The sequence below is a fragment of the Camelus ferus genome, chromosome 3 (genome assembly GCF_009834535.1).
Source record: "Camelus ferus isolate YT-003-E chromosome 3, BCGSAC_Cfer_1.0, whole genome shotgun sequence".
NCBI lineage: Eukaryota > Metazoa > Chordata > Mammalia > Artiodactyla > Camelidae > Camelus > Camelus ferus.
The window spans coordinates 105,107,658-105,133,666 of NC_045698.1; the positions used below are offsets into that span (position 1 = coordinate 105,107,658).

General features: G+C 50.1%; 1 protein-coding gene and 1 long non-coding RNA gene across 20 annotated transcripts in view; one reads left to right on the top strand and one right to left on the bottom strand.

Moving 5' to 3' along the window:
- Positions 1 to 26,009, top strand: part of ABLIM3 (actin binding LIM protein family member 3) — a 108,160-nt gene that overhangs the window by 75,036 nt on the left and 7,115 nt on the right. For 2 of the 4 annotated variants that reach the window (XM_032477066.1, XM_032477065.1), the window contains 10 exons: positions 7,836 to 7,894; positions 9,929 to 10,000; positions 13,925 to 14,080; positions 15,644 to 15,673; positions 16,170 to 16,299; positions 18,408 to 18,455; positions 20,756 to 20,890; positions 22,184 to 22,248; positions 23,993 to 24,140; positions 25,415 to 25,444. In XM_032477066.1, the coding sequence (XP_032332957.1) occupies positions 7,836 to 7,894; positions 9,929 to 10,000; positions 13,925 to 14,080; positions 15,644 to 15,673; positions 16,170 to 16,299; positions 18,408 to 18,455; positions 20,756 to 20,890; positions 22,184 to 22,248; positions 23,993 to 24,140; positions 25,415 to 25,444 (873 nt within the window). The remainder of the gene's footprint in view (positions 1 to 7,835; positions 7,895 to 9,928; positions 10,001 to 13,924; positions 14,081 to 15,643; positions 15,674 to 16,169; positions 16,300 to 18,407; positions 18,456 to 20,755; positions 20,891 to 22,183; positions 22,249 to 23,992; positions 24,141 to 25,414; positions 25,445 to 26,009) is intronic. The other 2 variants (XM_032477067.1, XM_032477068.1) reach the window with 2 other exon arrangements.
- Positions 20,968 to 26,009, bottom strand: part of LOC106728585 — a 94,237-nt gene continuing 89,195 nt past the window's right edge. For 10 of the 16 annotated variants that reach the window (XR_004318804.1, XR_004318812.1, XR_004318795.1 and 7 more), the window contains one exon: positions 20,977 to 22,621. This is a non-coding gene — a long non-coding RNA (uncharacterized LOC106728585). Of the gene's footprint in view, positions 22,622 to 26,009 lie in introns of all 16 variants that reach the window. The other 6 variants (XR_004318811.1, XR_004318810.1, XR_004318800.1 and 3 more) reach the window with 3 other exon arrangements.

Sequence of the window (26,009 nt, forward strand, 5' to 3'; positions counted from 1 at the left end):
GTTTTCTTTTATGTGTTTCAAGTTCTGTTGTGCGCTCAGTCTTTCAACTGTTTTTGTAAAGATGCCAGATTTCTAGTCTGTTTGTTGTCCATACCCTTCATTTGGGCTTCACCAGGAAATTAGGTCACTGATTTTTGTGCAGCAAAATAATAACCAAAATGCTGTAGGTTCGGGGCAGAACTTACACAAATATCGCAAAGGTTACAGTTGCTAGATCGGTGGAAGTTCTTCTAAACCCAAAAACTGGTTCACAAGATAGACTTTGCTCTCGTTCTAAATGTACCTGTACCCAGGAAAAAGGAAAGATAGACTTTTTTCTCTTCTTTTGTCTACACTAAGTGCACCCCTATTCCAAGGATCTGAGACAGAGTAACACTGGAAACACAGGAGTTCTGATGTACATTTTTAAACAGGTCTCTTTTATCATTTGTTTATTTAATTAAAACCCACCAGGCAGGAAATCATTTATGAAACCCTAGGACAAACCCTGCTGCTAAGGAAAGTGCCATAACAAATTGTAGTTCCTAATAATAAAGATAATAAATGCCTTGAGCTGGTATCTGTTTAAGCACATACCATGCGCCAAGCACTTTACTGAGGTTTAAATGCAGTATCTCGTATTATCCTCACAAGGCTGTGAACTCAAAGCCATTCATATCCTCATTTTAGAGAACAAGAAAATTTAGGAAGGTCGTATCCCAGAGCCAGGGTTAGCTAGCCTGTCATGCCAGGTTTGTTAAAGGCATTTCCCCCCCATTTATTAGAATTCTTAACCTGGGGTTCATAGTTGACCTTCTGAATTCAATGACTTCCCTGGAACTGCTTACCAGATTTTGCATGTAGGTGTGTTTCTCTAAGGAGAGAGTCTGTAGCTTTTATCAAATTTTCAGAGGTGTCCCTGGCCCAAAATATAGTGAAAAGCTTTTGTTCTATGTTAATTCTGATCCAAAACAGAGCCCTGAAACTTGTTTGATAATTACCCCAAACTCTGCTCTTGTATAAGCGAGTCTACTTCAGATCACATTTTCTCTCTTTTTTTTTTTTTTTTTTTTTTTTTCAGTTCAGCTGATTAAGGTCCTGGTACCAGGAGGTATGTCTTTCTGGCTCAGCTGGAGAAGCCACTAATACTTAGCTGAGGCCTCATTTTCCTCTGACAAGTACCTCATAAGAGGTGCCCTGAGCTAATAGATGCTCAAGAGAGGTGCCACCCGCTGTCAGGGATTATGAGCACCAGCCCTCAGTCATCATCTAAGCATTTCGTCAAACCACACTTTAAAAGGCACTAGTGTAATATTGGTTGCTATAATTTAGTAGCTTAGCATTGTTATTTTAAATTGGATCTCCTTACTGACAGCTTAGGTTGTAGGAGTTATGCTTAAAAACTTTAAATCTTATGTTTCCTCAATCCTGCTACATAATTTTAGACTCTTCAGACATAGCCTGTAACTGTACTAAATTGATATTTCCTCACGTCTGAGTCTACCAAGCATATTTCGTTTTAAATAGAGTACATTTTAATTTTTGATGAGCCACACAATTTTTTTTTTAGATTCTTAGGGTTACCAAACATCTTGAATCACATGGAAAATATTACAGCATAGTAGTTTGAGGTTTGTACGTATAAAGTCTGTTTCCAACTGGCTCCTCTCAGGGCACCACAGACTCAAGACGATGTGGCCGTTTTCTCGCCAGTTACACGCCACAGCTGCTTCACCAGCCAATGTGTCCGTGTTGGTTAGAGTTAGGTCCAGAATAGCAGTTGCCCTGGTTGCTTCCTCTATTTTCTGGGAAACAAAATTGCCTGCCGGGCAAGTCAAGAAATTGTCAGATACTCGGATTTTAGCTCACTGAGATGTTTTATTCGTCTGGACTTCTTCAGTGGCAGGAACTCAGCTCACACGACATTAGGTGAAAGGGGACTGATCCGCTCACAGAACTTAGAAGCTTCCAGGAGCAGCGCAGCCGGGTTGAGGGGCCCCCAAGGGGCGGCAGATGGGTCTTCTCCCTGCTGCCTCTTGAGAGCCTGGTGCTCTCCTGATCCGGACTGGCTGCTCCCTGTCAGGGCAAGGAGGACGTGGCCGGCTCCTGGGCAGTGTGGGCACAGCGAGGCAGCATTTCCTGCAAAGTTCGGCAGAGACGTCCTAGAGAGCCTCCAAGGAGGGTCACATGCCCACAGCCCGGCCAGGGCGGGGAGACGGCGATGGGCAAGCAGGCAAGACGTCTACTGTTCCCTAAATCCCAATTTCCCCACTAGAAACAGAGAGAACCGTAGGCCCCACCTCACCAGGCTCTTGTGAGCGTTAAATATGTAAATGCACGGGAAGGACCCAGCATAGAGCCTGGCGTCACTGGCTCTGCCATTCCAAGCTTATGTTACACAGCCTGTCCTGTAGAAACGGCCATTCCCCCGAGCCATGCACTAAAAATGCTGGTTATTGTCATCAGTGTTAAGAACACTTAGCATAGGGCTCAGCGTATACCTTTTAGTCTCGTACTATTATTATGAAGGCCATGTCGCATGAGGCCTGGCACAGGCACTCTTTAAATATTAGTTGTAATAACAGCAATAAGGCTGATAAGAATACTTAGGGCCTGACATAGACAAAGCACTCAGGACATTTGAATTACTGTCCTGAGTGTTATCAGCACCAGAGGAACTACGGGGCACCTCGGCACTGCCAGTCCCCCTTCCTCATCCTGCCTCACGTCCTCCATGGCAACCAGCATCATGGCAGCCACGCGCTTTTCTCCCTCCACCTGTTTGTTAAGCTTCAAGCCCACTTGATCATGTCAGCTCCAGGCAAACTGGTCTTTTCCACTTCTCCCGTGGTGTCCTCGTCCCTGGGCACAAGCCCAGCCTTCCAGAAGGGTGTGCTGGCAGCCAAGCCAGGCTTCCGCTCAGTGACTCCACCTGCCCAGCCAGCCCTCCGCAGTGCGGCATGGCTCCCGCTCACCAGGCCCCAGCTCCAGGAGCAGGAGAGGAAATAACACCCGCCCTCTTCAGGTCTCTCCATTAGTCCCTTCCCTCACCCACACTACACCCTGGCAGACAGGGGGCTTTGGATACAGGAAGGGAGATATTTAACAGCAACAACAGGCACTTACATGGTGCCTGCTCTTGGTGGACGCTGTCCTCATGTATTAACTCATTAATCCACACAACAAAAGTAAGGCAGCTACTGTAATCATCCCCATCTTCTAGATGGGAAAACTAAGGCACAGAAAGGTCACTGACTTGGCTCCAGACGATGCAGTAGTAAGTGATGTAACCAGGATTTGAACCCCCTCAGACTATTACATTAAATAACCCATAGATTGCCTCATAGATGGTAAAGACTTCCCAGTGCCCAAGATTACTATGATAGTGATATCGTTTATTACATGTTGATGATTATTCCGTGTCAGATTCAACAGAAGGGCTCACTCTTCTGCTGAGATTGGAACCATTAGGAACAAGTGAAGAGAAGAGCGCCTCGTGGTCTACAGAAGCGGTCCCCCTAGTGATGGGGGAGTGGGGCAGGGAATTTTTTTAAATAGAGGTAATATTCACATAACATAAAATTAACCATTTTAAAGTGAATAATTCAGTAGCTTTTAGTATATTCACAATTCTGAGCAACCACCACCTCTGTCTAGTTCCAAGACACTTTCATCACCCCAAGAGGAAACCTGTAGCCATTAAGCAATTGTTCCTCATTCCCCGAGCCCCGGGCCGCCACCAATGTACTTTCTGTCTCTAGAAATTTACCTATTTTGGGTAGTTCATATAGATGTGACCTTTAATGTCTGGCTTCTTTTACTTAGCATAATGCTTTCTAGATTCACCCACATTGTACCATGCATCAGTGTTTCCTTCCTTTTTATGGCTGAATAATATTCCATTAGATGTATACACCACATTTTAAAGTGATTTTAAAGGATCCATTCCAGGGGCCTACGAGTCTATGTCACAAAGGTAGTGCTGCTGACATAAAGGCAGAACTCGGAAACCTTACGCTTTATGATCAAGAGAAATCCAGAGAACAAACCTAACACTCCCACTGAGATCAGGGGCTGAGAACTCAAATGCCTGCTTAAATGAGCAAGAAGAGCCAGGAGGCAGACAGCAGGGAGGGTCCCTGGCCACCTACAGTGTCTAAAAGCATTCATATTCAAAAATACTTTTAAAAAGCACTGTGCTGGCCAAACAGAACCTTCTGGTGAGCCAGTTTCAGTCCCTCCCTGCTGTGTCTGTAGCCCTAGCTGGGCTTCTGGAAAACTGGCACCAGCTCCAGCTTTGGTATTAAATCTCCACTAACGCAAAAAAAAAAAAAAAAAGAAGTGTTGGCAAATTGAATTTCAAGGTCTGGCAGAGAGGTGGGTGGGTTCACCAAATTTTAAATAATCCAAAATGTTACAGGTGTTGGGTGTGCTGTAAACCAGTCAGATAGAGAAGACTGTGTGCTAATTCTGCTGAGGATTAAAAACAGTGTTAATGCCCATCTGAGGGACAGTTTTGGAGACTTAGATCTCAGGCTCTGAGTCAGCTGATACAGAAATAGCTAATCCTTCACTTTTAGAACATTTACGGGAGGTTTTAACTGCAGAATCTGGAATTGTGGGGGACAGTCTCAGAGGATGAGAGTGACTCGTGGAATCAGGAGTCTAACAAGCAAAAAATGTTGAATTCTTACAGGAAGTTGAAGAGTTCTGTCTTGTAAAATTGGTGTCTTTACCCTGTGACATTCCAAGGGAACACATTTGGAGCATTAACTGATGTTTAGCCACGTGGTTCTCCAGTTTAGAGTCATAAATGACCTGGGGGTGTAAGATGATTATAAATCAATAAAAAATTTAAAATAAATAAATAAATAAATGACCTGGGGAGCTTGTTAAAAATCAGACCATTCCCAGGCCCCACCGCTAGGAAATGGCCTTCGGGGGCTCTTCTGGGGCCCCAGGAATCTGGATTTTACCAGGTTGCTGAACAAGTGGTCCACAGGTCACATTTATCAAACTCCGATCTAGTGAATATTCTTATAGACACTCAACCTGGACTTGTAGCTGTCAGTCAGAGACTAGATTATTACACCAGTTGTCCAGATCTGAGTCCAGCTTAGAGAATTCAACCGGCCTAAAATAGAGTATCATGTTTCTTTTGTTTATTCATTCACTCGTGTGTATTTATTCAGCGTCCATAGTCCCAGCAGGTGTATCTATAGATAAAAACAATGAGAATCCTGCTCCTTGTAGAACTTACATTCTAGTCAAGATTATTGGATAGGGGCAAAAAAAAATTGGTTTTTTTCCGTACAGAGAAGCCTGTTAAGATGGAAACAGAATCTCTAAGGGCTTGGAGAGATAGGAAGCGTCCATTAGTGTAATGACCACCTAATGCATCTCTCTCTCCGTGACAAAATCCCCGCTGAGCACTTATCTTCCCAGTGTGTGTGCTTAAATACTTCCAGGGACAGGAAGCTCACTCTCAGAACGAACGCATTCAATCTTCAGACGTTCAGTTTTCCTTCCCTGAAACTTCTGCCCTTGATCCTTGTTCAACTTCACAAGGCATAATGAACAAGGTAATCTCTCTTCCCACAGAGAGACATTAAAATACCCAAAATCCCTTTTCACCATTGCATCACATCTTCTCTTCCCCATGGAGAAGACCCTGCCTATGGCCTAATTTTGGGTCCCCTCTCTGTCCTGGTTACCATCATCTGAGGGTACATATCCCTCTCTGTCCTTTTTTTCAACTACAAAGATGGGATCCAGCCCATCTTTCATTCATTTCTGAATCAGGTACTGTTTGAGGATGAGATTGTTAGGATGAGAGCTATTGACTGATAATATGCATATGCAGACCATCATCTCATAGGGGTCCTCACGAGCTAATCATCTTTTCTTAACCTTCACTTATCTAAATTTATTGCTAACTTCCAAAATAATCCTTCCCTCTTCAAATGATCTATTGCCAACTCCCAAACTTCCGGTTTTCTAAAATTTCTAATTAGTTTTATTTTCTTTCTCCCTTTTGATTCCCCTCCCTCACTTATAAAAACTTGAATTCGTATATGCAGAGTGCTGAAGCCATTTGTGGCTCAGCCTTATTTGGGAACAGATATGTCAGTGGCATGGAGAGACCAGCTGGTCAGACTTCCTCCCTTTACACATCATTTCCCCCCCCGTGAGAACCTCTGCCTGACCCTTTACCTTCCTTATGGTTTGCACTTAATCTCACGACCTTCCTAGACATCTGTGTCCACCTCACCCATTCCCTGCAGTGACCTGTAACATATGCTTCCTGCCAGAGCCACTGCAGTAAACAACTCCTGGTGGATTCCGCAGCAACTTGGAGAGGACCCGGAAATGCTCTCTCTAATGATTCCCCAAAGCTCGGATCCCCACCCACCACCTGGTAGCGGACACACCCTAAGATCACTGGATCAAGCCGCAGACCCAGAGTCCCTCTACTGGGCTCTAAGGGCCACTGCACTTTACATTAGGAGGAAATACATTCATGTAGAACCAATTAGGAACACGCAGGAGAGTCAGCAAACAAGAGTCAAAGATCCCGTCAAAACTGGCCCTAGAATTAGAATTCGTGAGATGAAAATAATAATGTCCAAGACCATCCAAAGCCCACCTCATCATTATTCAGATGAGGAAAGTGCGATAGAGCAGAGACCCAGGGCTCCTTCCTTTGGGCCCACCCTCCCTTCACCATGCTTTCGGGCGCAATTGTTTACCCTTACACCGCCCTCCTGTCCTTCGCCAGTATCCAGCCCGAGGAGTTCCAGGCAACAGACCATAATGGAAAATATATTCTAAAAACAAAGTCAGACAAACAAATGCCATCTGGGTGCTCAGGAATCTAGCCATTTGCTGGCTCCTTTCCTTTCAGGGTTGGAAACAAGAGAAATAGCAGCAGAGGGATAACATGTTCCTATTTTTCCATCTAATCCAGGACACCTGTCCTTTCTTTGGGGAATGTGTCATATTTGGGGCTTCTTCTCACCATGTGACCAGCCACCTGTTGCTCATGCCTTTCCAAACTGGCGTCTCGGGTTCAGGGCTGGCCAACTGGACCCTCACCCACAATAAAATGTGGGCATTTGCAGGAGACTAAATTTGAAGAGTCTGGAGTCTCTTGGGAATTAGCAGGTCAAGGCAGGCAGAATATACATCGTGGCACCTCCTCCCCTTAAACGTGATAGCTCTGGTAGACGGTCCTAAGTCTTTGAAGAGAAAGGAAAGCAGGAGTTCGCCACAGTCTGTCACTTTATTTCACCTCCACTGCCATCCGTTCATTCAGCAAATACTCACTGACCACCTGCTATGTGTCACTCACTGCCAACCGTCCACTCGCCTCATCACCCCGCAAACGTGTGTGGGGCTCCGCTGAGAGCCAGGTCCGGGCTGGACGCTGTGGGAGATCCAGCTATGAAGACAGCTCAGCTCTCCCTGAGCAGGAGGTCTTAATTTAGTTGGGGTGATAAACCCCGAGGCTGCTGTGTTTTAAGGACATATGTGTTGGGAAAGATACAGAGAACTATGGATCACGGAGGAGAGAGAAGTCACTCCCAGCTGGCAGGTGAGAAAGTTTGCCAGAAGATGTGGCATGAGACGTGGACCTTGAGGAAGGGCGAGATTTGGACCTGCAGAATGAGTGAAGAGTGCATAGGTGGTTGAATCGATGTAGCGGCAGAGATCCAGGAAAACCAGGGGGTCCTCCCGGCTGCTGTGCAGGGCACAGGCGCTGCCAGGGGAGTAAATGGAGGTGGGGGATGGGGAGAGACATCGAATTTGGGTATGTGTGAAAGGTCTGAGTCTTTGCTATTTTCCTGGCCCCTTAGGTTCTGAGGTTTGGCACCCCATCTGCAAACAGGCAGCCCGGGCAGAGAAGAAGTTAAAGGTAAGCAATTAAGTAAGCTGGTGGTGATACCAGCCAGCTACTTCTAGACACAGGCTGGGGGCACTGTGCTGTACAGAGAGTCATCCTTAGTGTGTGCAGTTTCAAATGTGTGCCTGTATCCTTGGATTTCCTCAGTGGTAACATCCACCTCATGGGGCTTTTGAAGGGATTAAGACTTTTGGATATGACAGCACTTTGTAAACTGTAAAGCACCGTATGAATGTGAGTTTTTAGTATTTCTGGAATGAGGCTATACCCTTCCCATTACTTACCAAGATGGTGACCCCTCTGAGGCACATAAGCCCTGGTTTTCCCCAGCCTAAGGTCATTTATTAATAATAGTAGTTAAAATTATCACAGAAATGAACAGCTTGCAAAGCATCTTCACAAGCCACTGTCTCATCTGATTTCTTTAACCCCATAGGGCAGATGGGTAAAGAATTTTATCTTTGCTTTGCTTATGAGAAAACCAAAGCTTTAAAGAGGGTGGTGATTTGCCCAGCAGTAATGCAGCCAGCCGCCCAGGCGCACGCTGGAGCAGCTGAGGTCCTGTGTCCCTCTGAATTACTGTGCAGGAAGTCCTGTGGATCCGGATTCTTGATCCAAGGACTACAGGAGTGGGCAGCATCTCCTGAGTCTTTGATGCTGAAGAGGGGAGACCTGGGGTGTGTACTGGGGGGCCCTCTATGAGCTCCAAGGTGCCTCTGCGCTCTGGCCCCGGATATCAACTCGGCCCCTTGGGGCTCTACTAAAGTTACCTGCTATAGTCTGCACTAAAAACATGTGTACAGCTTCTGACCGGCTGGTTAAATGTTATCTCCTTTGCTGTCTTATCTATTTCATTTATGAAAGAGCTGGTCAATTGCTGCATAATTTTTTTGAGCTGTGGGTTTTTTTCCCTTTTTTTTCCAAGGCCTCTCCCTTTTAAGGTCTAAGACCTTTTTCTTCCTCCATTTCCTCCTCTTTGTTGCCATTTCTCGAATTTCAGTTCTCCTTCTATACGCCAATGCTTTTTGCTGTATCTGTGTACCACCTTGTCTTTACATACTTCATATTTTTCTTGAAGTCAAGTCACTACTTTTTACTTAACTAAGCTTATTTTAAAATAAAACTTTATATCACCAAATGGAAAACCAGTATTTCTATAAATAGAAGGTAATTCTAAAATAAATTCATTGAAAATGATATAATTCATAAGAATAACTCTTACAAATTCTAGCTAGATCATGTTGCCTGCTCTCTGTTTGTTAAAAAAAAAAAAAAGAAGAGGGGAAGAGGGGGGATGGAATTAGCAATTGTTGAAATGTATTAGGACTAGATTAAGACTTCCTCCTTGATCTAACCAAGAGGATTGAAATAGAATTTTACGTTTTACTCTCTCACTCTGTGACTCAGCATTATCAAAATTTCTGCCTAAATTCTTCTCCCCAGAGCCAGACTGGTTCACTGTCCACAGCCTGGGAAACAGTGCTGGATAGCCCACTCCTGTCTTAGATGCACCAAGATGAACATTGTGCTGTTGTGTTAAGGGAGCCATTAATCCATCATTGCCATTGTTTAGAGAAAGGTTTCTTCATTTTCTCACTTAGGCTGATGTCAATTTGCAATGGATACACTATAAAGAACCAGTATATTGTACAATTACATGAAGCTTAACCTACTTTTTAGGTTTTATATAAACAAACTGCTAAGGAATGATAACTAACCAATTTTATTCACGTAAAGTAAATATGTTACTGACGGGGATAAGCCTAAATGAAAAATTTAAGGCTTTTATGAGTTGCTTCCTATTAAAAAGGCCAGTTACAGATATGTAAAAAAAATTGTATCAATAACCTAAAGTCCTGTGCATTTCCGATTTCATTTATACTCAGACACTGATGAAAAAGGCAGAAAATAGACAGTGCAGAAATAGCCAGAGAGTGCTTTTAACAGCACTGCTAATGTTCCCTGAAGAACTGTATGCCTGTCTCCCCCTCCCCACCAAGCTGGAGGTGCAGCAGCCTCTCACCCTCTGTCTCGTCTCTCCCACAGCACAGGCGGACGTCTGAAACTTCCATCTCACCCCCTGGCTCTAGCATCGGGTCACCCAACCGAGTCATCTGCGTATGTATCACTTCTCAGCCACCAAAGGCCTTGCTCATCCCCCGGCCTCGTAACTAAAGAGTCTCTAAGGACAGCGGTCAGGTTTCCGTCCACCCAATATCTAGCGTGTGCCTGCCCGAGGCTCCGTGCTGGGTCCCGAGGATGTGGTGGGGGACAAGGATGACGTGGACGCAGCCCTCACGGTGCCCGTGGCCTCGTAAATTGCAGTAGGGGCTCCAAAACCAGTGCCACGTGCCTCTTCTCCATGACTAATGGAGACCGGGGCAAGATGAAAATTTGGATCAGAGAGGTGTTTGGAGTGGGTCTTGGGTAGGATGTTGATGTGGAGATAGTGGTGTGTGATGAAGAGGCAAAAAGCGGGAAGATGCCACATGAATGTGGAAACACGACTGTCAAGCATTTGCAGACATAAAGAAGAGCTTATTAATCATGAGAGAAGCCCGGGGATGCGTGTGTCCAAGTTCTCATCCCCAGAGGCATTCAAACACAGAGACGCTCCTCATTTGCAGCGATGTGGCAAAAGGGACAGGAGTTGATTTAGATGACCTCACAGGTCATTCATTCATTAATTCATTCACTAAACAAATGCATGCTGAATGTCTCCTCTGGGTTAAGTGCTGGGCTCTGGTGAGCTGCACTGACCGGATGCCTGTCCTCATAACACTGACTCCGTAATTCCACGCACAGTCAGAGGCCGCTGTGATAGGCAGTTGGAAGGAAAAGTGCACGGTGCTCTGACGTTGCTACAGACGAACAGAGGGACCTGTCGGTCTTGTTAGGGGAAAGAGTCCCCTGAGGAAGAAACATCTAAGCTCACGCCTGAGAGAGAAGCAGAATGAGGGTAGGGAGCAGAGCCAGAAAGGACTGCAGTGAGCGTGGAGGGGGCTGGCAGTCAGCAAACCCCAATCGGACTGAGTCCGGACTCTCTCAGCCTTTCTCAGGTCACAGGTGCCATGAAGACCAGAAATGCGGGGAGCAGTCTAAAGCAGGAGACCCACTCCTAGTAAGAGGCTCTAGATACTGTCCCCACGCCAGCCAGCCCTGGGTGGGCCCTGCCCACCACTGCTAGATCATTATCTCACTCCAAATCCACATCCAGGATCCTCCTTGATCCCTGGATAAAGCTCATTCATGAGACTGTTTCCTTTCCTTCCGTCCTCTGTTCAAATGAAAAAAAAAAAAAAAAAAAGACGTAAGTTACCGTCGACCACAACTTCAACGTTGGCCACTGCAACGTGTGGCTCCCGCAAAAGACTAGCAACTTTGATCATAAGCTGTCCTCATTGAAGAGTCCGGTCCAGATCAAGAGAGATGCTAGTCTCACCCTGGTGCTGTGAGTGGGGCCAGACCGCAGCAGGATGAATGAGCTTAGTTTCAGGGCCTGTAATGTGAGAAGTTACTGGCAAAAGTGAGCACGTCTCTAGAAGAGCGTTACCAGGATCTGTGAGCTCAGAACATACGCAGCTGCACAGGACAGTCTTTTGTCCCAGGGTGGCCTCCCCGGTGCTCCTGGGGAGCCTCATTAACTTCTGTGAAATAAGTTAGGCCCTGATGACGTCCACCCCGGAGTTCTGGAGGAAGCTCGTGGAGTTGCTTCATGAGATGCAGATGAGCGCCAGCAGCTGGGGGTGCCTGCCATCGGGCCCTCCACCTGGGGGCTCATCCACTGAGACCAGTTACCCCTGGCGTTGCAGCAGAGGCACGTGTCTCCCCTTCCGTTTTCTCCCGCTCTCCCTTGAATGGTGTCTCTCCTCCAGCTGCTCTGGGGACTGACTCTGCTTGTCATGTGAGCTATGTTTTAAGTCAGACCATTCCAAGCATGGCTTCCAAATTCAGAGACGAATCCAGCCAACCACTTTTGGGACATTCAGTAACTGGCAGAAAGATCAAGTATTGGTTTAACTTTCATAAATACAGAGGTTTAGTATTAAAATAGAATGATCCGTGAGCCTGCAGGGGACAGGTTCTCTCCAACTTTCAAACGTTGCCCCACTCCGTGCTGACTGCTAGAATTACCTTTGGGTGACTCGACTGGGATCAGCCTGACGTGTTTGTTTCCTTCCTTCCTGGCTAGCTATGTTAGGATGCCTCCGTTCTGTCACTGTGCCTCCAGACCTAAGGCTCATTTATAACCCTGTTAAACAAGGCGGCTATTGGAAGAAGTATAAATTTAGTTTTTTTGAGGTTTGGAGTAAAGTGCCGAGATGAATATTGATGAGTCGAGACAAATTATTAAGATGCCAAGAGCTCTCAAGGTCAAGAGCTAACATCCCAGGACAAAAGGCAGTACGTGGACTCTCCTAATAAGGTTCCCTCTACCCACACTCCCCCAGCCTGGTACAGACGTGGGTGTCAGGCCCGGGCAGGCTCTGGCAGGAGTGAGCTGGCACACCTCAAAGGTTTAACTGTGATGGGAGCGTTTGCAGAGGGGCAGGCAGGGTCAGGGGACCACAAGACCTAGTGCGGCGTCCAGGGGCGGCAACAGTGAAAGGTTGTCACCACCCTAAGCTAAAGGGAGGAGTGAGAGCTGGAGCCGAGGAAGAGCAGCCAGAGGGGCCGGGCAGGGCGGGTGCCAGGGAGACACGCACAAGCTGCTTTCTCCACTCAGCCCCACACTGGGCAAAGCCAGGGAGCCTGTGACACAGTTTGTGGGACCTCAGAGCCCAGAGCGGGGCCAGGAGGAGCGGACAGTGGGTCTTGGGCGAGTGGACGATGAACAGCATGGTGCCCAAACAGCAGTGGACTGGGACAGGGATGGAGGAGAGGGAGGGCCTTGGGAAGTGTTTTCGTCAGCACTCATAAGGTCTTGATATGAAAGTTGCTCTCTTTGGAGTCTTGGTCCTGAGACTTAACCTGGCTTCCGAGGCACCGGGAGAACGGTACAGGGTACAGTCTCCTTGGATTCTCTGTCTAGTGGCCTCTCTCTTAATCTACCTTGTGAGCCACAGTGGTTACAGAGGACAGATCCTGATTGACCACAACAGAACCAGGTGACTGGAAACAGAGGGACCGGCTGGAGGATACAGACAAGGAAAGGACGTGGCTTCAGGAGCCAGGAGATGTGGGTTGTCCCAGGCAGGGGAGGCTGTCTCTCGGTCCTTGCGGTTTTAGAGGGCTGAACTCAGGCGAAGTCAGGTAGTAGGTAGAGGCTTCGCGTCAGTCCCACATAAAGAGCAGCGGTCTGAGTGCAGCCGTCTGACACTTGTAAGACACTGAACTCACCACCCCAGGAAGCCAGGAGAGGCCAATGGAGATGGCAGGCTCCCAGGTTACACTGCCTGGGTTTGAATTCTGGTACTGCTCCTTGTTAGCTGTGTGACCTTGGACGAGTTCATTGATTTCTCTGTGCCTGTTTCTTTATGCAAAAATGAGGATAAAATTAGTATCTACTATTAGAGTTGTGAGTTGTATAAATTAACTGAGTTAATCTACATAAGGGACTTAAGATGGAGTCTGGCTCATAATAAGTGGTCACCAAATGTTAGCTAGTGTTTTACGGTCATGGTTAATTCTGTCTTTGCCGCCTTCAAGGATGCTGTGAATGAGGATGTCCTCACTGTGTGGGGTTGGAGGGCAGTCAGCACCCAGGCTGTGTAGTTCAGACTGGACTCAGCCCTACTGGCTAAGTGGCACAAGTTGGAGAGTCTTTGGAACCTCAGTTTCCTCATCCAGAAAATAGGAATAAGACTGACATTTACTTCACAGAGGCGTCCTGACATGTAGAGGAGGTCGATCCTGTGAAGCCCCAGACCTCACATGTCATGTGTTCAGTCGGTGTTAGCCCTGCTGGAATGAGCGACCAGTCTTACTGTAACATTCTGCGAGTCTCCCGTCCTAACTGGAGAAGCTCATTCCTCCTGTGCCTGGCTTGTGTTTCCTTTCTTATCTTTCTGCTTCTTTCCTGTCCGCTTCCCTCTTCCTCAGGCTAAAGTGGATAATGAGATCCTTAATTACAAAGACCTGGCAGCTCTCCCCAAGGTTAAGTCCATCTACGAGGTACAACGCCCCGACCTCATTTCCTACGAGCCTCATTCCCGATACACGTCTGACGAGATGCTGGAGAGATGTGGCTATGGAGAGGTATGGCGTCCCGCCCCGCCCTCTGGGGCTGTTGGGGGAGAGGAGGGCCCGCGGGGTCCCCAGTCCTCTCCGTCACAGAGACTTTGGCCTCCACAGTGTTGGCCCCCAGACTCTTTAAAAAAAAAAACAACTGGTATTTACAGTCAACATTTAAAAATCAAGCAATTTCACCCAAAATCTGGCTCTTCTTGAAAAATCGGAGCTGGCCACACTACACCAGTGTTTCCACCAACCTGAGATGGGGAACAGTGCCCCGTATAGGCAGGACATGGGCTCCCCAGTTCTCCCAGTCCCCACCACTCCCTGAGAACCTCCACATTAAAGCTGAGAACCTGTGACCACTTATCACTTGAGCTGCTGCTTCTCTTACAGAGGAGAAACCATATACACAGCCCATGGCTCAGTGGCCTTTTGGGGTTATAATCCCTGGTTAAGTAGGTTCTCTGGATATTGCACCTGGCCTTAAGCCCCTGTGCTGAGAGCAAGAGACACTCATGAAAACTCACCATCAGCTGGCTTTTGAAATACTTAAATGATTGCCAGACAAGAGAAAGTGTTCCCTAGAGAAGGCAGGGTGGCTGTTACCCAAGAGGTCCTGGCAGTCTCCGTCCCAGAAGGTTTCCAAGCCCGTCCCAAGCCCCTTGAGCTGAGATCATTTGGAGCTTTAGAAGGAGCCCTGGCCTGGTTGGTAGGGACCAAATTCTTGTCCCCACTTCACCACTGTCCCCTTCCTCTCTAAGGGGTTTGGGGTTCCACTTGGTTTAAGAGCCCAGTGCTGAGATTCTTTGGGTCCTGGCCTCTGAAATGGACCAGGAAAAGGGGACCAAGTGTTTGGTAGAAGCTGATTCTCCTGAAGCCAGAGATAGGAAACTGGGTCCAGCCAGCCCCCAGATTTGTTTTGTTTCACTCACAAAATGTCTTTTTAAAATGTAAATTAGTTGTGAACATTCAAACGTTAGATTTCACAGAAGAGTCTGCACTTCTGCATTGTCGTGGGGACTTCAGAGGCTGCCCTCACCGGGGCCGGCCGTCCAGCCTGGCCTGGGTGTGCTGGAGCTGAGCGCCACTGCCCTCTGCAGGCGGCACGTTCCGTCTCCCGCTGCCTGGCCCTTCCCTCCCCACTGGCCCGCTTCCCGTGTTCATGGCACCAGCCTGACCCTTGCTTGGCCCTGCATTTGGGTCCCTGCCCTGGGCCCTGTCCTTGTGAACTCGTAGAGGGACAGGGAAGGGCCATAGAATGGCTCTAGGCTTGTGGTTGGGGGAGCCTGGGCCCAGGTGGCAACCCTACTGCTTCTTCTCTAAGGGCCCTGAGTCATCCTGGTCCCCTCTTGGCCATGGTTTCCCCACTTGTAAAAAAAAAAAAAAAAAGGGCCATAATCTCAAGGTTTCCTCCCGCCCGTCAGCACTGCCGAAAGCCTGGGAGTCTAAGTGAGGCTGCTCTCCGGGCGGGAGGCCGCGGGGAAGCTGCAGGCCTCCTCCCTCCGTAACCACTCTCTGTCCCTCCCTCTCGCCTCCTCTCTCCTTTCACTCCTTCCATGACTGCCTGCAAACTTCGCTTCCAAGTCGCTGGGAACCTTATCTCCCTACTCCCAGGTAATTAAACTGGTTCAGGAAGACCTTCTGTGTAATTGTATCCCTTTATGCTGACCAAGCAGACCTCTAGTTTCCGCCCCCACCCAGCCCCCGAAGGTTCTCCCCCAGCCCCAGGCGGAGACAGGGGGCATGACCTGGAGAAAGTGGCAGTGGCTTAAAGGGTAGGATGGCTGGGGGAGAACCTGGGGTGCTCTTTCTGCCCAGAGATGGCCTCCCTGATGCTTCTGTGATCCTTGGCCAGGATTCCAGGGACCTGACTCGTGGGTTCCATTCAAGGGCCTGTGAGCAATGGATGAAGGCCCTGGAAAGCCTCTGTAGCCTTCCTCGGGCTGTGCATGTAACGTGGGGAGAGGGGCTCTGTATTCAGAAGGGCAGCACCGTGCTTCAGACCCTGGAATCCCAGATTCCCTGCCGCTCCCCCACCTGCCTGCTAGACCCTTGGGCCACAGGCCCCGCTCATTGCAGGCCTTGCTCACGGTCGCGCTTCCTCCCCCAGGACATCTATGAGAACCTGGACCTCCGGCAGAGACGGGCCTCCAGCCCAGGATACATCGACTCCCCCACCTACGGCCGGCAGGGCATGTCCCCCACCTTCTCCCGGTCTCCTCACCACTACTACCGGTCTGGTAAGGAAGGGGGAAATTCCAAAGGATCAGGAAGAATCTGGGGAACAACACAGAGGCCTGATGTCAGCTGCAGAGACAGCTGGGGGCTTCTCTGGGATATCTCCTGTGGCCACCCAGGCCTCACTGAGTCCCTGCAGACGCCGCTGGCAGTGGGAGAGGAGGGGTACATGGTGCCGAGAAGCAGCAAGAAGGTGGGTGGTGGGCTGCCAGGAGAGGAGTGGTGGGCAGGCAGCCCAGCCGCCCTGGCTGGAATAAGATGTCTCCATCCTTGTCCTTTGTCCTGCCCTGTCCAGAAAGTAAAACCAGAGGAGCAGAAACAGGGCTGTGGCCTGGACTTGCCGAAGGGCCACCCTGAGGTTACGGATGAAGTAGACAGAGCAATTAAAGGAGGGGCCTGGGGAGCGGGGAGAGGTGGGAAGCTAAGCGGGGCAAAGATGCCTTCCTGAAGCTCACTGCTGTTGATTCTCATGTCCCACAAAGTCTGACTTTGGGATGAAGCAAGGAAGCAGGGTCAAGCCTGTTTCTGCGAACACGGTGCATGAGCACAGCCGCCTCCTCACCACCCCTGCTGCCATCACCTCACTGCTGCCCTAACTGCCGCCACTGCGTTAATGCCTGTTTTCTCTGTGCCTCTGTTCTCTCTGGGACCACTGCCTGCGTGCTCCAGGGCCCGAGAGTGGCCGGAGCTCTCCGTACCATAGCCAGTTAGATGTGAGGTCCTCCACTCCGACCTCTTACCAGGCTCCCAAGCACTTTCACATCCCAGGTAGGCTGTCAGCCCAGGATTCCCAGCGTGGGTGCATGCTCTGTGGGGTCGCCGGGCGCCCATGCACCGGCACCGAAGAGAAGCGGGGTGCTGGGGTCCCTCCCTAACCAGTCACCCACACTAACGCACCTCCAGCCCGACAGGCCTTAGTCCTCCCACTTGACAGAGCCAGCCTCGATGGGGACTGCCAGGTAGCAGCCCAGGGAAGTGCCTCCACGGTCCGAGGGCCATGATGGGTCACAGCGATAACCAGGCTGAAGGTCACGGGCTTCTGTATCAAACCCTTGGGATTGAATCCTAATGTTGCTGTTTATAAGCTCATGATCTCAGGCCAGTCACTGAGCTTCCTTGAGCCTGCGCTGTTCCTTCTGTACAGCCAGGCACTGTTCTGGGCCCCCAAGTTGCAGTTGTGCTCAGACCACCCCAGATCCTGCCTTCATGGTGTTTATGTTCTAATGTGGGGAGAGAGCTAATAAAGGAGTAAACAACTAAGTAAAAGGATAATTTCAGGAGACAGGTGCTAAACGTAATAAAACAGGGCACTGTGACAGAGTGATGGGTTAGGGGAGGCCATGCTAGGTGAGGTGGTCAGGAAGGGCTTCCTGGAGGAGGTGATATTGAAGCCATAAGAGAACCCAGGGAAAAATGTCCCAGGTGGCAGGAACAGCAAATCCAGAGGTCCTGAAACACTGTGCTAGCAGCAGGCCAGCATGGCTGGAGGTGGGAGCATAGGGGAGAGTTACAGGAGATGAGAGGAAGGCAGGGGCTAGGTGACCTCGTGGGTGTGATCTGGACAAGGTCTCACCCTGAGTTACAGCACAGCTGGGCCTAGACCCCAGTCTCCCAACTCTGAGCTCAGGTTTTCACTCCCCACTCACTTTTCCCCAGGCGTTCGTCCTGCTGTTTCATCTACACCTTTCTCACTTGCTCCAGAAAGGTCCCATCCTATCTGTTTTTGAGGGGGGGGGGGTCGAGAGTGCTGGCTGTGGCTGCAGTGTTCTGGGCACTTCCACGTGGCCGCCGGGTGGAGGCAGCGGGCACCTTCCGCATGGGGTTCTGCTGAGCACGCGCCCGCCTTGTGCCTGCATGCCCACCATTCAAGCCCCAGGTCCCTTCCTCAGCCCCTTTTGAATCCATCCATTCCTCTCCCCTCACCCTTCTTGGATCCTGCTGGGATGAGGTTGGAATTTCAGCTTTGGAAGAGGAAGTCCACCAGGGGAAAGATGGGAGAGCCCTGGTAGAAGTTGCTACCCATTTCCCTTCTGGGACCAGCTAACCAACTGCTGTCTCCTTTTCTCCTGTCTCTCTCTCTCCTCCCCACTGTCCCTTCCTGGTCTGGCAGCTGGAGAAAGTAACATCTACCGGAAACCCCCGATCTACAAACGGCATGGTATGGTTGGGGACAGAGGTGGCCTGGCCAGGCAAGGGGAGGGGCAGTTAATCATCTGTGCAGGTGGCTCTGCAGGGCCACCAGGAGGGGCACATGCAAGGCTGCAACTCAGTCTTTGTCGGCTGCCCCCAATCGCTCAAGGTGGCATTAGGGAGGAGTTTGGTGACATTTCAAATGAGCAAGGAAGGCCTCGTGTTCCCTACACCCTTTCCCATCATCTCCCCACCTTTCCTTCCCTGCTGTCTGGCCCTAAATTCCATGGTTAGAGTAACCCTTGTCAAGTGCACATGGCCCTAGGAGAGTGACGTTCCAAGGTGTTGATACTAACTTGGATGTTCGTTCACATCATGTGGCATGCATAGACTCCTGGGCCCCACCCCAGACTTGATAAATCCAAATTATGTATTTGTAACAGTTTCTCCAGGATATTCTAGTGGCCAGCCCAGCTTGGAAACCACTGCTCTAAACTGGCCTCAGTCACCATGTCCTGAGAGTAGTGGAGACCTGGAGAGGGGATGTGGATGAGAAAGGAGCTGAGGGTGCCTGCATTTGTTCATTCATTCATTCATTCATTCATTCATTTAATGTTTCTTACAGAATGGTCTGTGGACCATTTGCACCCAAGAGATTTATTTTAAAAACCAATGCCCTGGCCCCTCCCCTGCCCTGGACTTCCTTAAATAGAAGTGCTAAGAGCACAGCCTAGGAATCTGCACTGTAACTGGCTCCATTCATGACTCCTACCTGCGCTCAGTGTGGGAACCACCGAGTCATTCATCGCTGAGACCCATTCATTCTTGCAAAAGCGCTGAGGGAGGCTCAGCTGAATGGGCACTGAGGGAGGCTCAGCTGAATGGGCACACCCGTCCCTCAGGATGCAGAGGCGGGGCTGCCACTCTGCATCACCCCCCAATGCCTTCGGCCTGGTTGGAACAGAGAGGGGAGCACAGAATTGGACGAGCATGGAGACAGGCAGAAGCAGCCCTGTACTGGGATCCAAACTCACTGAGCTGGTGGAGGAGGTGGTACAGGTATAGATAGTGGCTCTGGGTGCTGAAGACCTGACAATTTAGACAATTGAGACCCCGACTTTGGAGGAACCTGGGCTGGGGTCCGGGCGAGTCCTGAGCAGTGCACATCCACACGTGGCTGTGATGGACCTGCTGTGTACCTTGAGTGGCCACAAAGGCACCAACCCTGACAAAGGTAGTTTGACTTTATAACCAGAGAAGGCCCCCAGGTCCCAAGCCCCTCAGGATTCTGTGAGACTTTCCAGGTGAGCCCAAGGTGCAGCAGCGAAACAGGCTTAGGAGGAGTCTGGGGTGAAGGTAGATCTTGCAGATAAGAGGGCGGGTCAAAGGGCTGGATGAGACCAGCTGGGGTGGGGGAGGCTGCCCAGGACCCACATCAAAGAGGATTTCCAGGCTTTGGAAGCGAGTGCTGCTGGCACCACCCCAGGACCCGCCGCTGCTCTGGCTCTACGAAGCCTGGAGCTTGTCCCCATAGCTTCTCTCCTAAGAACGGACCAGGGACCCAGCACACTTCCCAAGCTCTCTCTCTGCCCTGGTTAGCCTCTCACCAGTCTTTGGGCCCTGCAAGGTTCTGTGTCTGCAGTGGGTTTGAGGATCACCCCACGTGGTGGACGTCAGGTGCAAGCGTGAAGCTAGATGATACCTCAGCCAGCAGCCCACCTGTGATGCTCACAGAACCTGAGGTGGAGGGGGCAGGGTTTGCCCAGTGCTACAGCTGAGCTAGGTGGCATTGCTGACTACCCTGCCCGAGCGCTCCTTCCTTCTGGCCACCTAGCCGCCCCCCAGACAGGATTTGTCATTTCAGTGTGAGGAGAAAGTGGACCTGACTCCACATGCAGCACAGCCCTGCCTGGCGATCTCACCTTAGGTGTGGCTCGAATCCACAACAAGGCTGGCTTCTAGAGGGCGAGGACTCACCTGGGACCTGTCTAGTCTTAACTTGGAGGCGCCATGGCCTTAGTGTTTACTTAGGAGAGTCCGTGGAGTTGGTAGAAGCAGCCCTGAGCAGGGGGGTCTGGTCCAGTTCCGGTCTAACTTGCTGTGTGATCTTGAGCAAGCCTCTACCCGTTTCGGGTGTTCAGGTTCCCAACTGTAAAATGAGAGGCTGAGCCTCAGGGCTTTTCCAGCTCCAGTGCCCCATGTCCCAGACCCTGGCCTGGGACTGGCCTCACCCCCTGGGCTGGAGCCTGGCTCAGATGGGAGACAGTGTCGAGGATGCTCTTCTAGGACATTCTACCTCCCTGAAGCTCTCTCTTGGGTCCTTTGCAGGGGATTTGTCGACGGCAACTAAGAGCAAAACAAGTGAAGACATCAGCCAGGCCTCCAAGTACAGTCCAGCCTACTCGCCAGACCCCTACTATGCTGCGGAGTCTGAGTACTGGACCTACCATGGGTCCCCCAAAGGTATCACCCCACACAGGGGAGCCAGGACCAGAGTCCCATCACCTGCACCAGGGACACACAGGGCCAGGACAGACAGTTGCCCATTCTTTCACACAATCATTCATTTATTAGCTCAGCCAGCATGAATTGAGGGCCAGCCAGCAGCCCTAGGAAGACACCGGCAAAGTAGACGTGGTCCATGCCGTTGTGGACGAGCCTGGAGAGGGAGGTGAAGTACAGCAGGTGAGGTACAGGAGGCACAAGAGCTGCCGGCAGGGGCGTGCTGTCCAGCCTGGAAGGTGACAAAAGCTTAGTACGAAGCTATTAGTACGATGCCATTAAAAGTGGTGACATGATCAGATTTGTGTTTTTAAGAGACCACTTTGGCTGTAGGTGGAAAACAGCTTGGTGAATGGGGAAGAGGATGGTGGGAGATGGAAGGCTCTCGCAGGCACCCTGGCATCCTAATGGTCCTCAAGGTGCCGTCCCACCCAGTCAGACACCCCTAGCTGTCTCTTTCAAGTATGGGGAGGAGCTGTCATTAAGTGCCACTTTGATTCAACACACACCTTTACTAAATGAATGTCCATTTTGAGCAAAGCTTCACAGGAGCTCAGAGATGACCCTGCCCCACCCTCAGAGAACTGTCCATTTAGAAAGGGGATAAGATGCAAGCACAGCTATAACCCAAAGTGGACGGTGACCCGTGCCCACGAGAGAGAAGTGTTCCGAGGCTGCAGGCAAGAGAGACCACGCCCAGCAGGCATCAGGGGAGGGGGGAGTCTTAGATGAGACTATTTCAATCACAAAAACAAACAAACAAAAAGAAAAAAAAAAATCTCCAAATGGCTTAGGCCAAAACAGGGATTTTTCTGGGTCATGTGACTGAAATTTCTTGCAGCCCAGCTGATCTAGGGGTGGGTGAGCATCAGCAGGACCCGACCTGTCCCCTGGGTTGGGCAGCTCCAGTCTCCGGCTGACTCTGCCCTCGTCATGGCCAGATGAGCTCTGGCAGGTGCAGGCCCATCTCCTACCCTTGGCAGGAGGACTCCTCATTCCCACCAGTGGCAGAAGTCCCAGCATTGAGGCCTATCAGCTCCACTGGGACAGTCAGCTTCACCTGCACCTCCTGGCCCCAAAATGGCAAGGGATGCTGGGCATCTCCATACAGGGAGGCCACCATGGAGGCAAGTCACCCGAGTGCACCTGTGCGGCATCACTTGGCTAGAACTGGTGGAGCCACGAGGAGCCCCCTGCCTGGGGCAGGCTGAATGGGAGCACGGGTGGGAGCTGATTCTAGCTGTCTTTTGGCAGTGCCCCGAGCCAGAAGGTTCTCATCTGGAGGAGAGGAGGACGATTTTGACCGCAGCATGCACAAGGTAAGCAGACCATACCACTGAATAAGGTGCTTCGATGGTATGTTACTGAGCATTTTTTTCATTTGTGAGTGACAGAGACCAAATTCAAACCCACTGATGATAGAAAAAGGAAATGCAAAAAGTTGGCATAAATGAAAAGTCAAATGGTAGGATTAGCTTCAGGTACCACTTGATCCAGCTGCTCAACAAATTGCCACAGGGAAATTGTCTCTCCCTGCTCTTGTGCTGGCTTGCCTCAGTGTTGACTTCATGCTTAGGCAGGTTCTTCTCATGCTGGTCAGTGGGTGCCAGCGACTCCTCCTGCATGACTCCTGCAGTGGCACTGCCGGTGGGAGTGGACAGTGGTGCAGCTGCTGACGGAGAATTTGTGGTCCTTCAAAGAGTTAAACAGAATTACTGTAGAAACTGTCAATCAAAAAAAAATGCACAACCTGAAAGTTGAGAATTATATTTTATTCAGCAGACATACTGAGCACTTAAGCCCAGGAGACAGCCTCTCAGATAGCTCTGAGGGACTGCTCCAAAGAGGTAAGGGAGGAACCAGAAATACAGGAGTTTGGGGGGTGGGGGGAGGAATACAGGTAGTCAAACATCAAAAGATTGCTGCTAATTAAAGAAAAACCAGACATCTCAAATTAATGAACTTAGCACTTTGCTACGTATGGGAAGATGGAAGAGTCTGGGCTCACTAAAATCCTCCCTTTGATGTGCACCTTAACTGCCTAGGGCCAGTATCCAGTTGCGCTCCATCCTGAATCTCCTCAGGGTGCACCATTGGGGGTGGCTGCAGAGGATGATGGCTTGATGGCTGCAACACCCTTTGTTTACTGTTATGGCAGATGACATTCTTTGTTCACAGATCCATCAATTCCACTCCTAGGTATATACCCAGGAGACCTGAAAGCTGGTACTCAAACAATTACATGTATGCACAGGTTCACAGAAGCACTACTCACAAAAGGTAGAATCAGCCCAGATGTCCATCAACTCACAAGTGAAAAAAGAAAATGTGGTATATCCGTATGACAGAATATTATTCAGCTATAAAAAGGAATGGAGTGCTGATAACATGCTTCAATGTGGATGAACCCTGAAAACATTGTGCTTAGTGAAAGCAGCCAGACAGGAAGCCCCACATACTGTATGGCTCCATCCACATGAAATACCCAGAAGAGGTAAAGCCACAGAGACAGGACAGATAGGTGATTACCAGGGCCTGGGAGGAGAGGGCAAAGTGGAGTGACCACTTGATGGGTAGAGGGTCTTCTTTTGGGGTGATAACAGTGATTTGGAACTAGCTAGAGGTGGTGGTTGCACAATATCATGAATGTACTAAATGCCACTGTAGTTTGTTCACCTTTAAAATGGTTAATTTTATATCATGTGAGTGTCACCTCAACGAAAAAATCTTTTTTAAAAACATGGGTGCCAGCAACTCCAACAGAGTCCCAGGAAAGCTCTCACTGGCCTGCCCATCGTTGAACCCATCACTGTGGCCACAGTGGTGCTGTTGTTGGCCAGGCCTGAATTCTGTGCCCACCACCAGAGCACCCCCCTGACCACAGGACTACTTGTGGGAGAGAAATGAAGTCCCCCAAAGGAAAATGCTGCAGGAGAGAGGGACACGGGGAAGGCAAAAAATTCCAGAGGTTCACTATGGAGAGTCTGGTCCCTCAGCCTTTCCCAAGCCTGCTCTGTCTCAGCGTTCCTTGCTTCCTTCTAACTTCATCTTGCTCCTCCTCAGCTCCAGAGCGGAATTGGCCGGCTAATTCTGAAGGAAGAGATGAAGGCCCGGTCTAGCTCCTACGCGGATCCCTGGACCCCGCCCCGGAGCTCCACCAGCAGCCGGGAGGCCCTGCACACAGCTGGCTACGAGATGTCCCTCAATGGCTGTGAGTACTGCCCTTGAGCCAGCCAGGGTGGGGGCCCTTTCTTCCCCATGAGTTCTTCCATTAGTGAATCGGACCTCCTACAGCCTCGCCAGGGTCTAAAACAGACTGGTCAGGGGCTGTATGGGGCACTAAATAAGACCATGCTCTGTCCTGAGCAGTTTTTTCTTCTTCGGGTCATCTGAAGCTGTGACTTCCAAGCAGTTTCCATGTAAAGAAAAACTGCTTCTAATTGTCTGAATGGCTCAAAAATAAAAGGGGCTGCCCTTTGAGACACTAAGCCTCCTATCACTGGAGGCACACAAGCAGAGGCTTGGTTCAAGCACTTTTCCCGAGTCTCTCATTGTAAGCTCCTCCCTGTTCCTGTGGTCTGCCTGCCTCCCCTCTTTCTTACTCCTGTGGGATTCAGTCCTGCCAGGAAATCCTAACAGTCAATACTTGATGGATAATAAAAGGTACCGTTTATTATAATCCTGTGTGCCAGGCACATTATCACCCTCTGTCCTCACAAAGAACCACAGTGTAGAGGGATTATTATCACCCACTTTGTAGATGAGAGACCTGAGCCTCTTGCCTAAAGTTAGAAGCCAGTCAGTGGCTGAGCCAGGATCAGACCCAAGTCAGAGGGACTCCAAGGTCGTAAGCCTTTCCCTCTTTGCTGTGCTGCACCCTGACTCTAGGTGAGATCAAGGATGAGAGTGGTGTGATGACGGCGATGACAAAGCCGGTTTTACTGAGGGTTGTATCTCTTGGGCACTCTGCTAACGGCCTTACCTTATTGTATCATATATTCTTCACAATAACCCTCTAAAGGGGCCCCTATCCTTTCCCATTTTACAGATAAGGAAAATGAGGCATGGTTTACCTGTCTGAAGTTGGGTATCTATTAATGGCAGAGCTGAGATGAACTGATGAGCTATTTCCCTGTTTGACCACTGAGGGGCACTGTTTTCAACCCCTGGCTCTGGGCTCTGAGCAGTGCACCAGTGCTGCTCAAAATTTAGCTCCATTCAGTGGCATCTGTGCAACAAGTATCACTGAGCACTGGGCACTTACTAATTGTGGCACCTGCACCCCACCTCCCTCCCTGGTGCAGGTGCTTGGGTACAAGCTGGGCGGGGAGGGAGGTGGGGTGCAGGTGCCACAGTTAGTAAGTGCCCAGTGGGAGAGGAAGTACTGAAAGCGGCCCCCCCCCGCCCCGCCAGCCTGAGTGGCCCGGGTATGGAGCCATGTCTGTGTCTCCATGGACACTCATCTCTGGCTTCTCTCTTTTGCAGCCCCTCGGTCCCACTACCTGGCTGACAGCGGTAAGTTCTGCCCGCCCTACCTTCAGCCCACATGTCCTGGGAGGGCCAGAGCTGAGTCAGCTGCAGGTCCCTCTTAGCTGTATGACATACAACATGGATGTCCCAGCACAGTCCTTATCCAAAATAGTCCACCCCATTGTGTTTGTCAGAGAGTGGGCCTCAACCTTTGGTTCTGGAACCAGGGTTGACAGGCCCAACAGCCCCCAGAGTGGAAGAGCTCACGCCTCTTCCACCCACACGAGGGCCTGCCTGCCTGAGTTCTGAGCTCAGCTCCAGTTCTGGGGCCTTTGTCCAGAGCCACCTTGCGGTCAGGACACATGGGCCCACCATAGGATACATGCGTGCAGGTTAAGGCCGGAAGACTGTGTGAGCGGGCAGGCTGGGAATTCTGCCAGGGTGAGGCACCTTCAAGATGGTCACTTGCAAGTCTGGAGAGCAGTGGAAGGAGCTGGCGGCCTCTGTCCATGGCCCTTCCCACAGGGCTGGGGAGGAACATTGGCCACTTGCAGCCAGATGACCTCAGAGAGAGGTAACCCTGGTTTGGGGCTCCTGGTAATTATCTTGG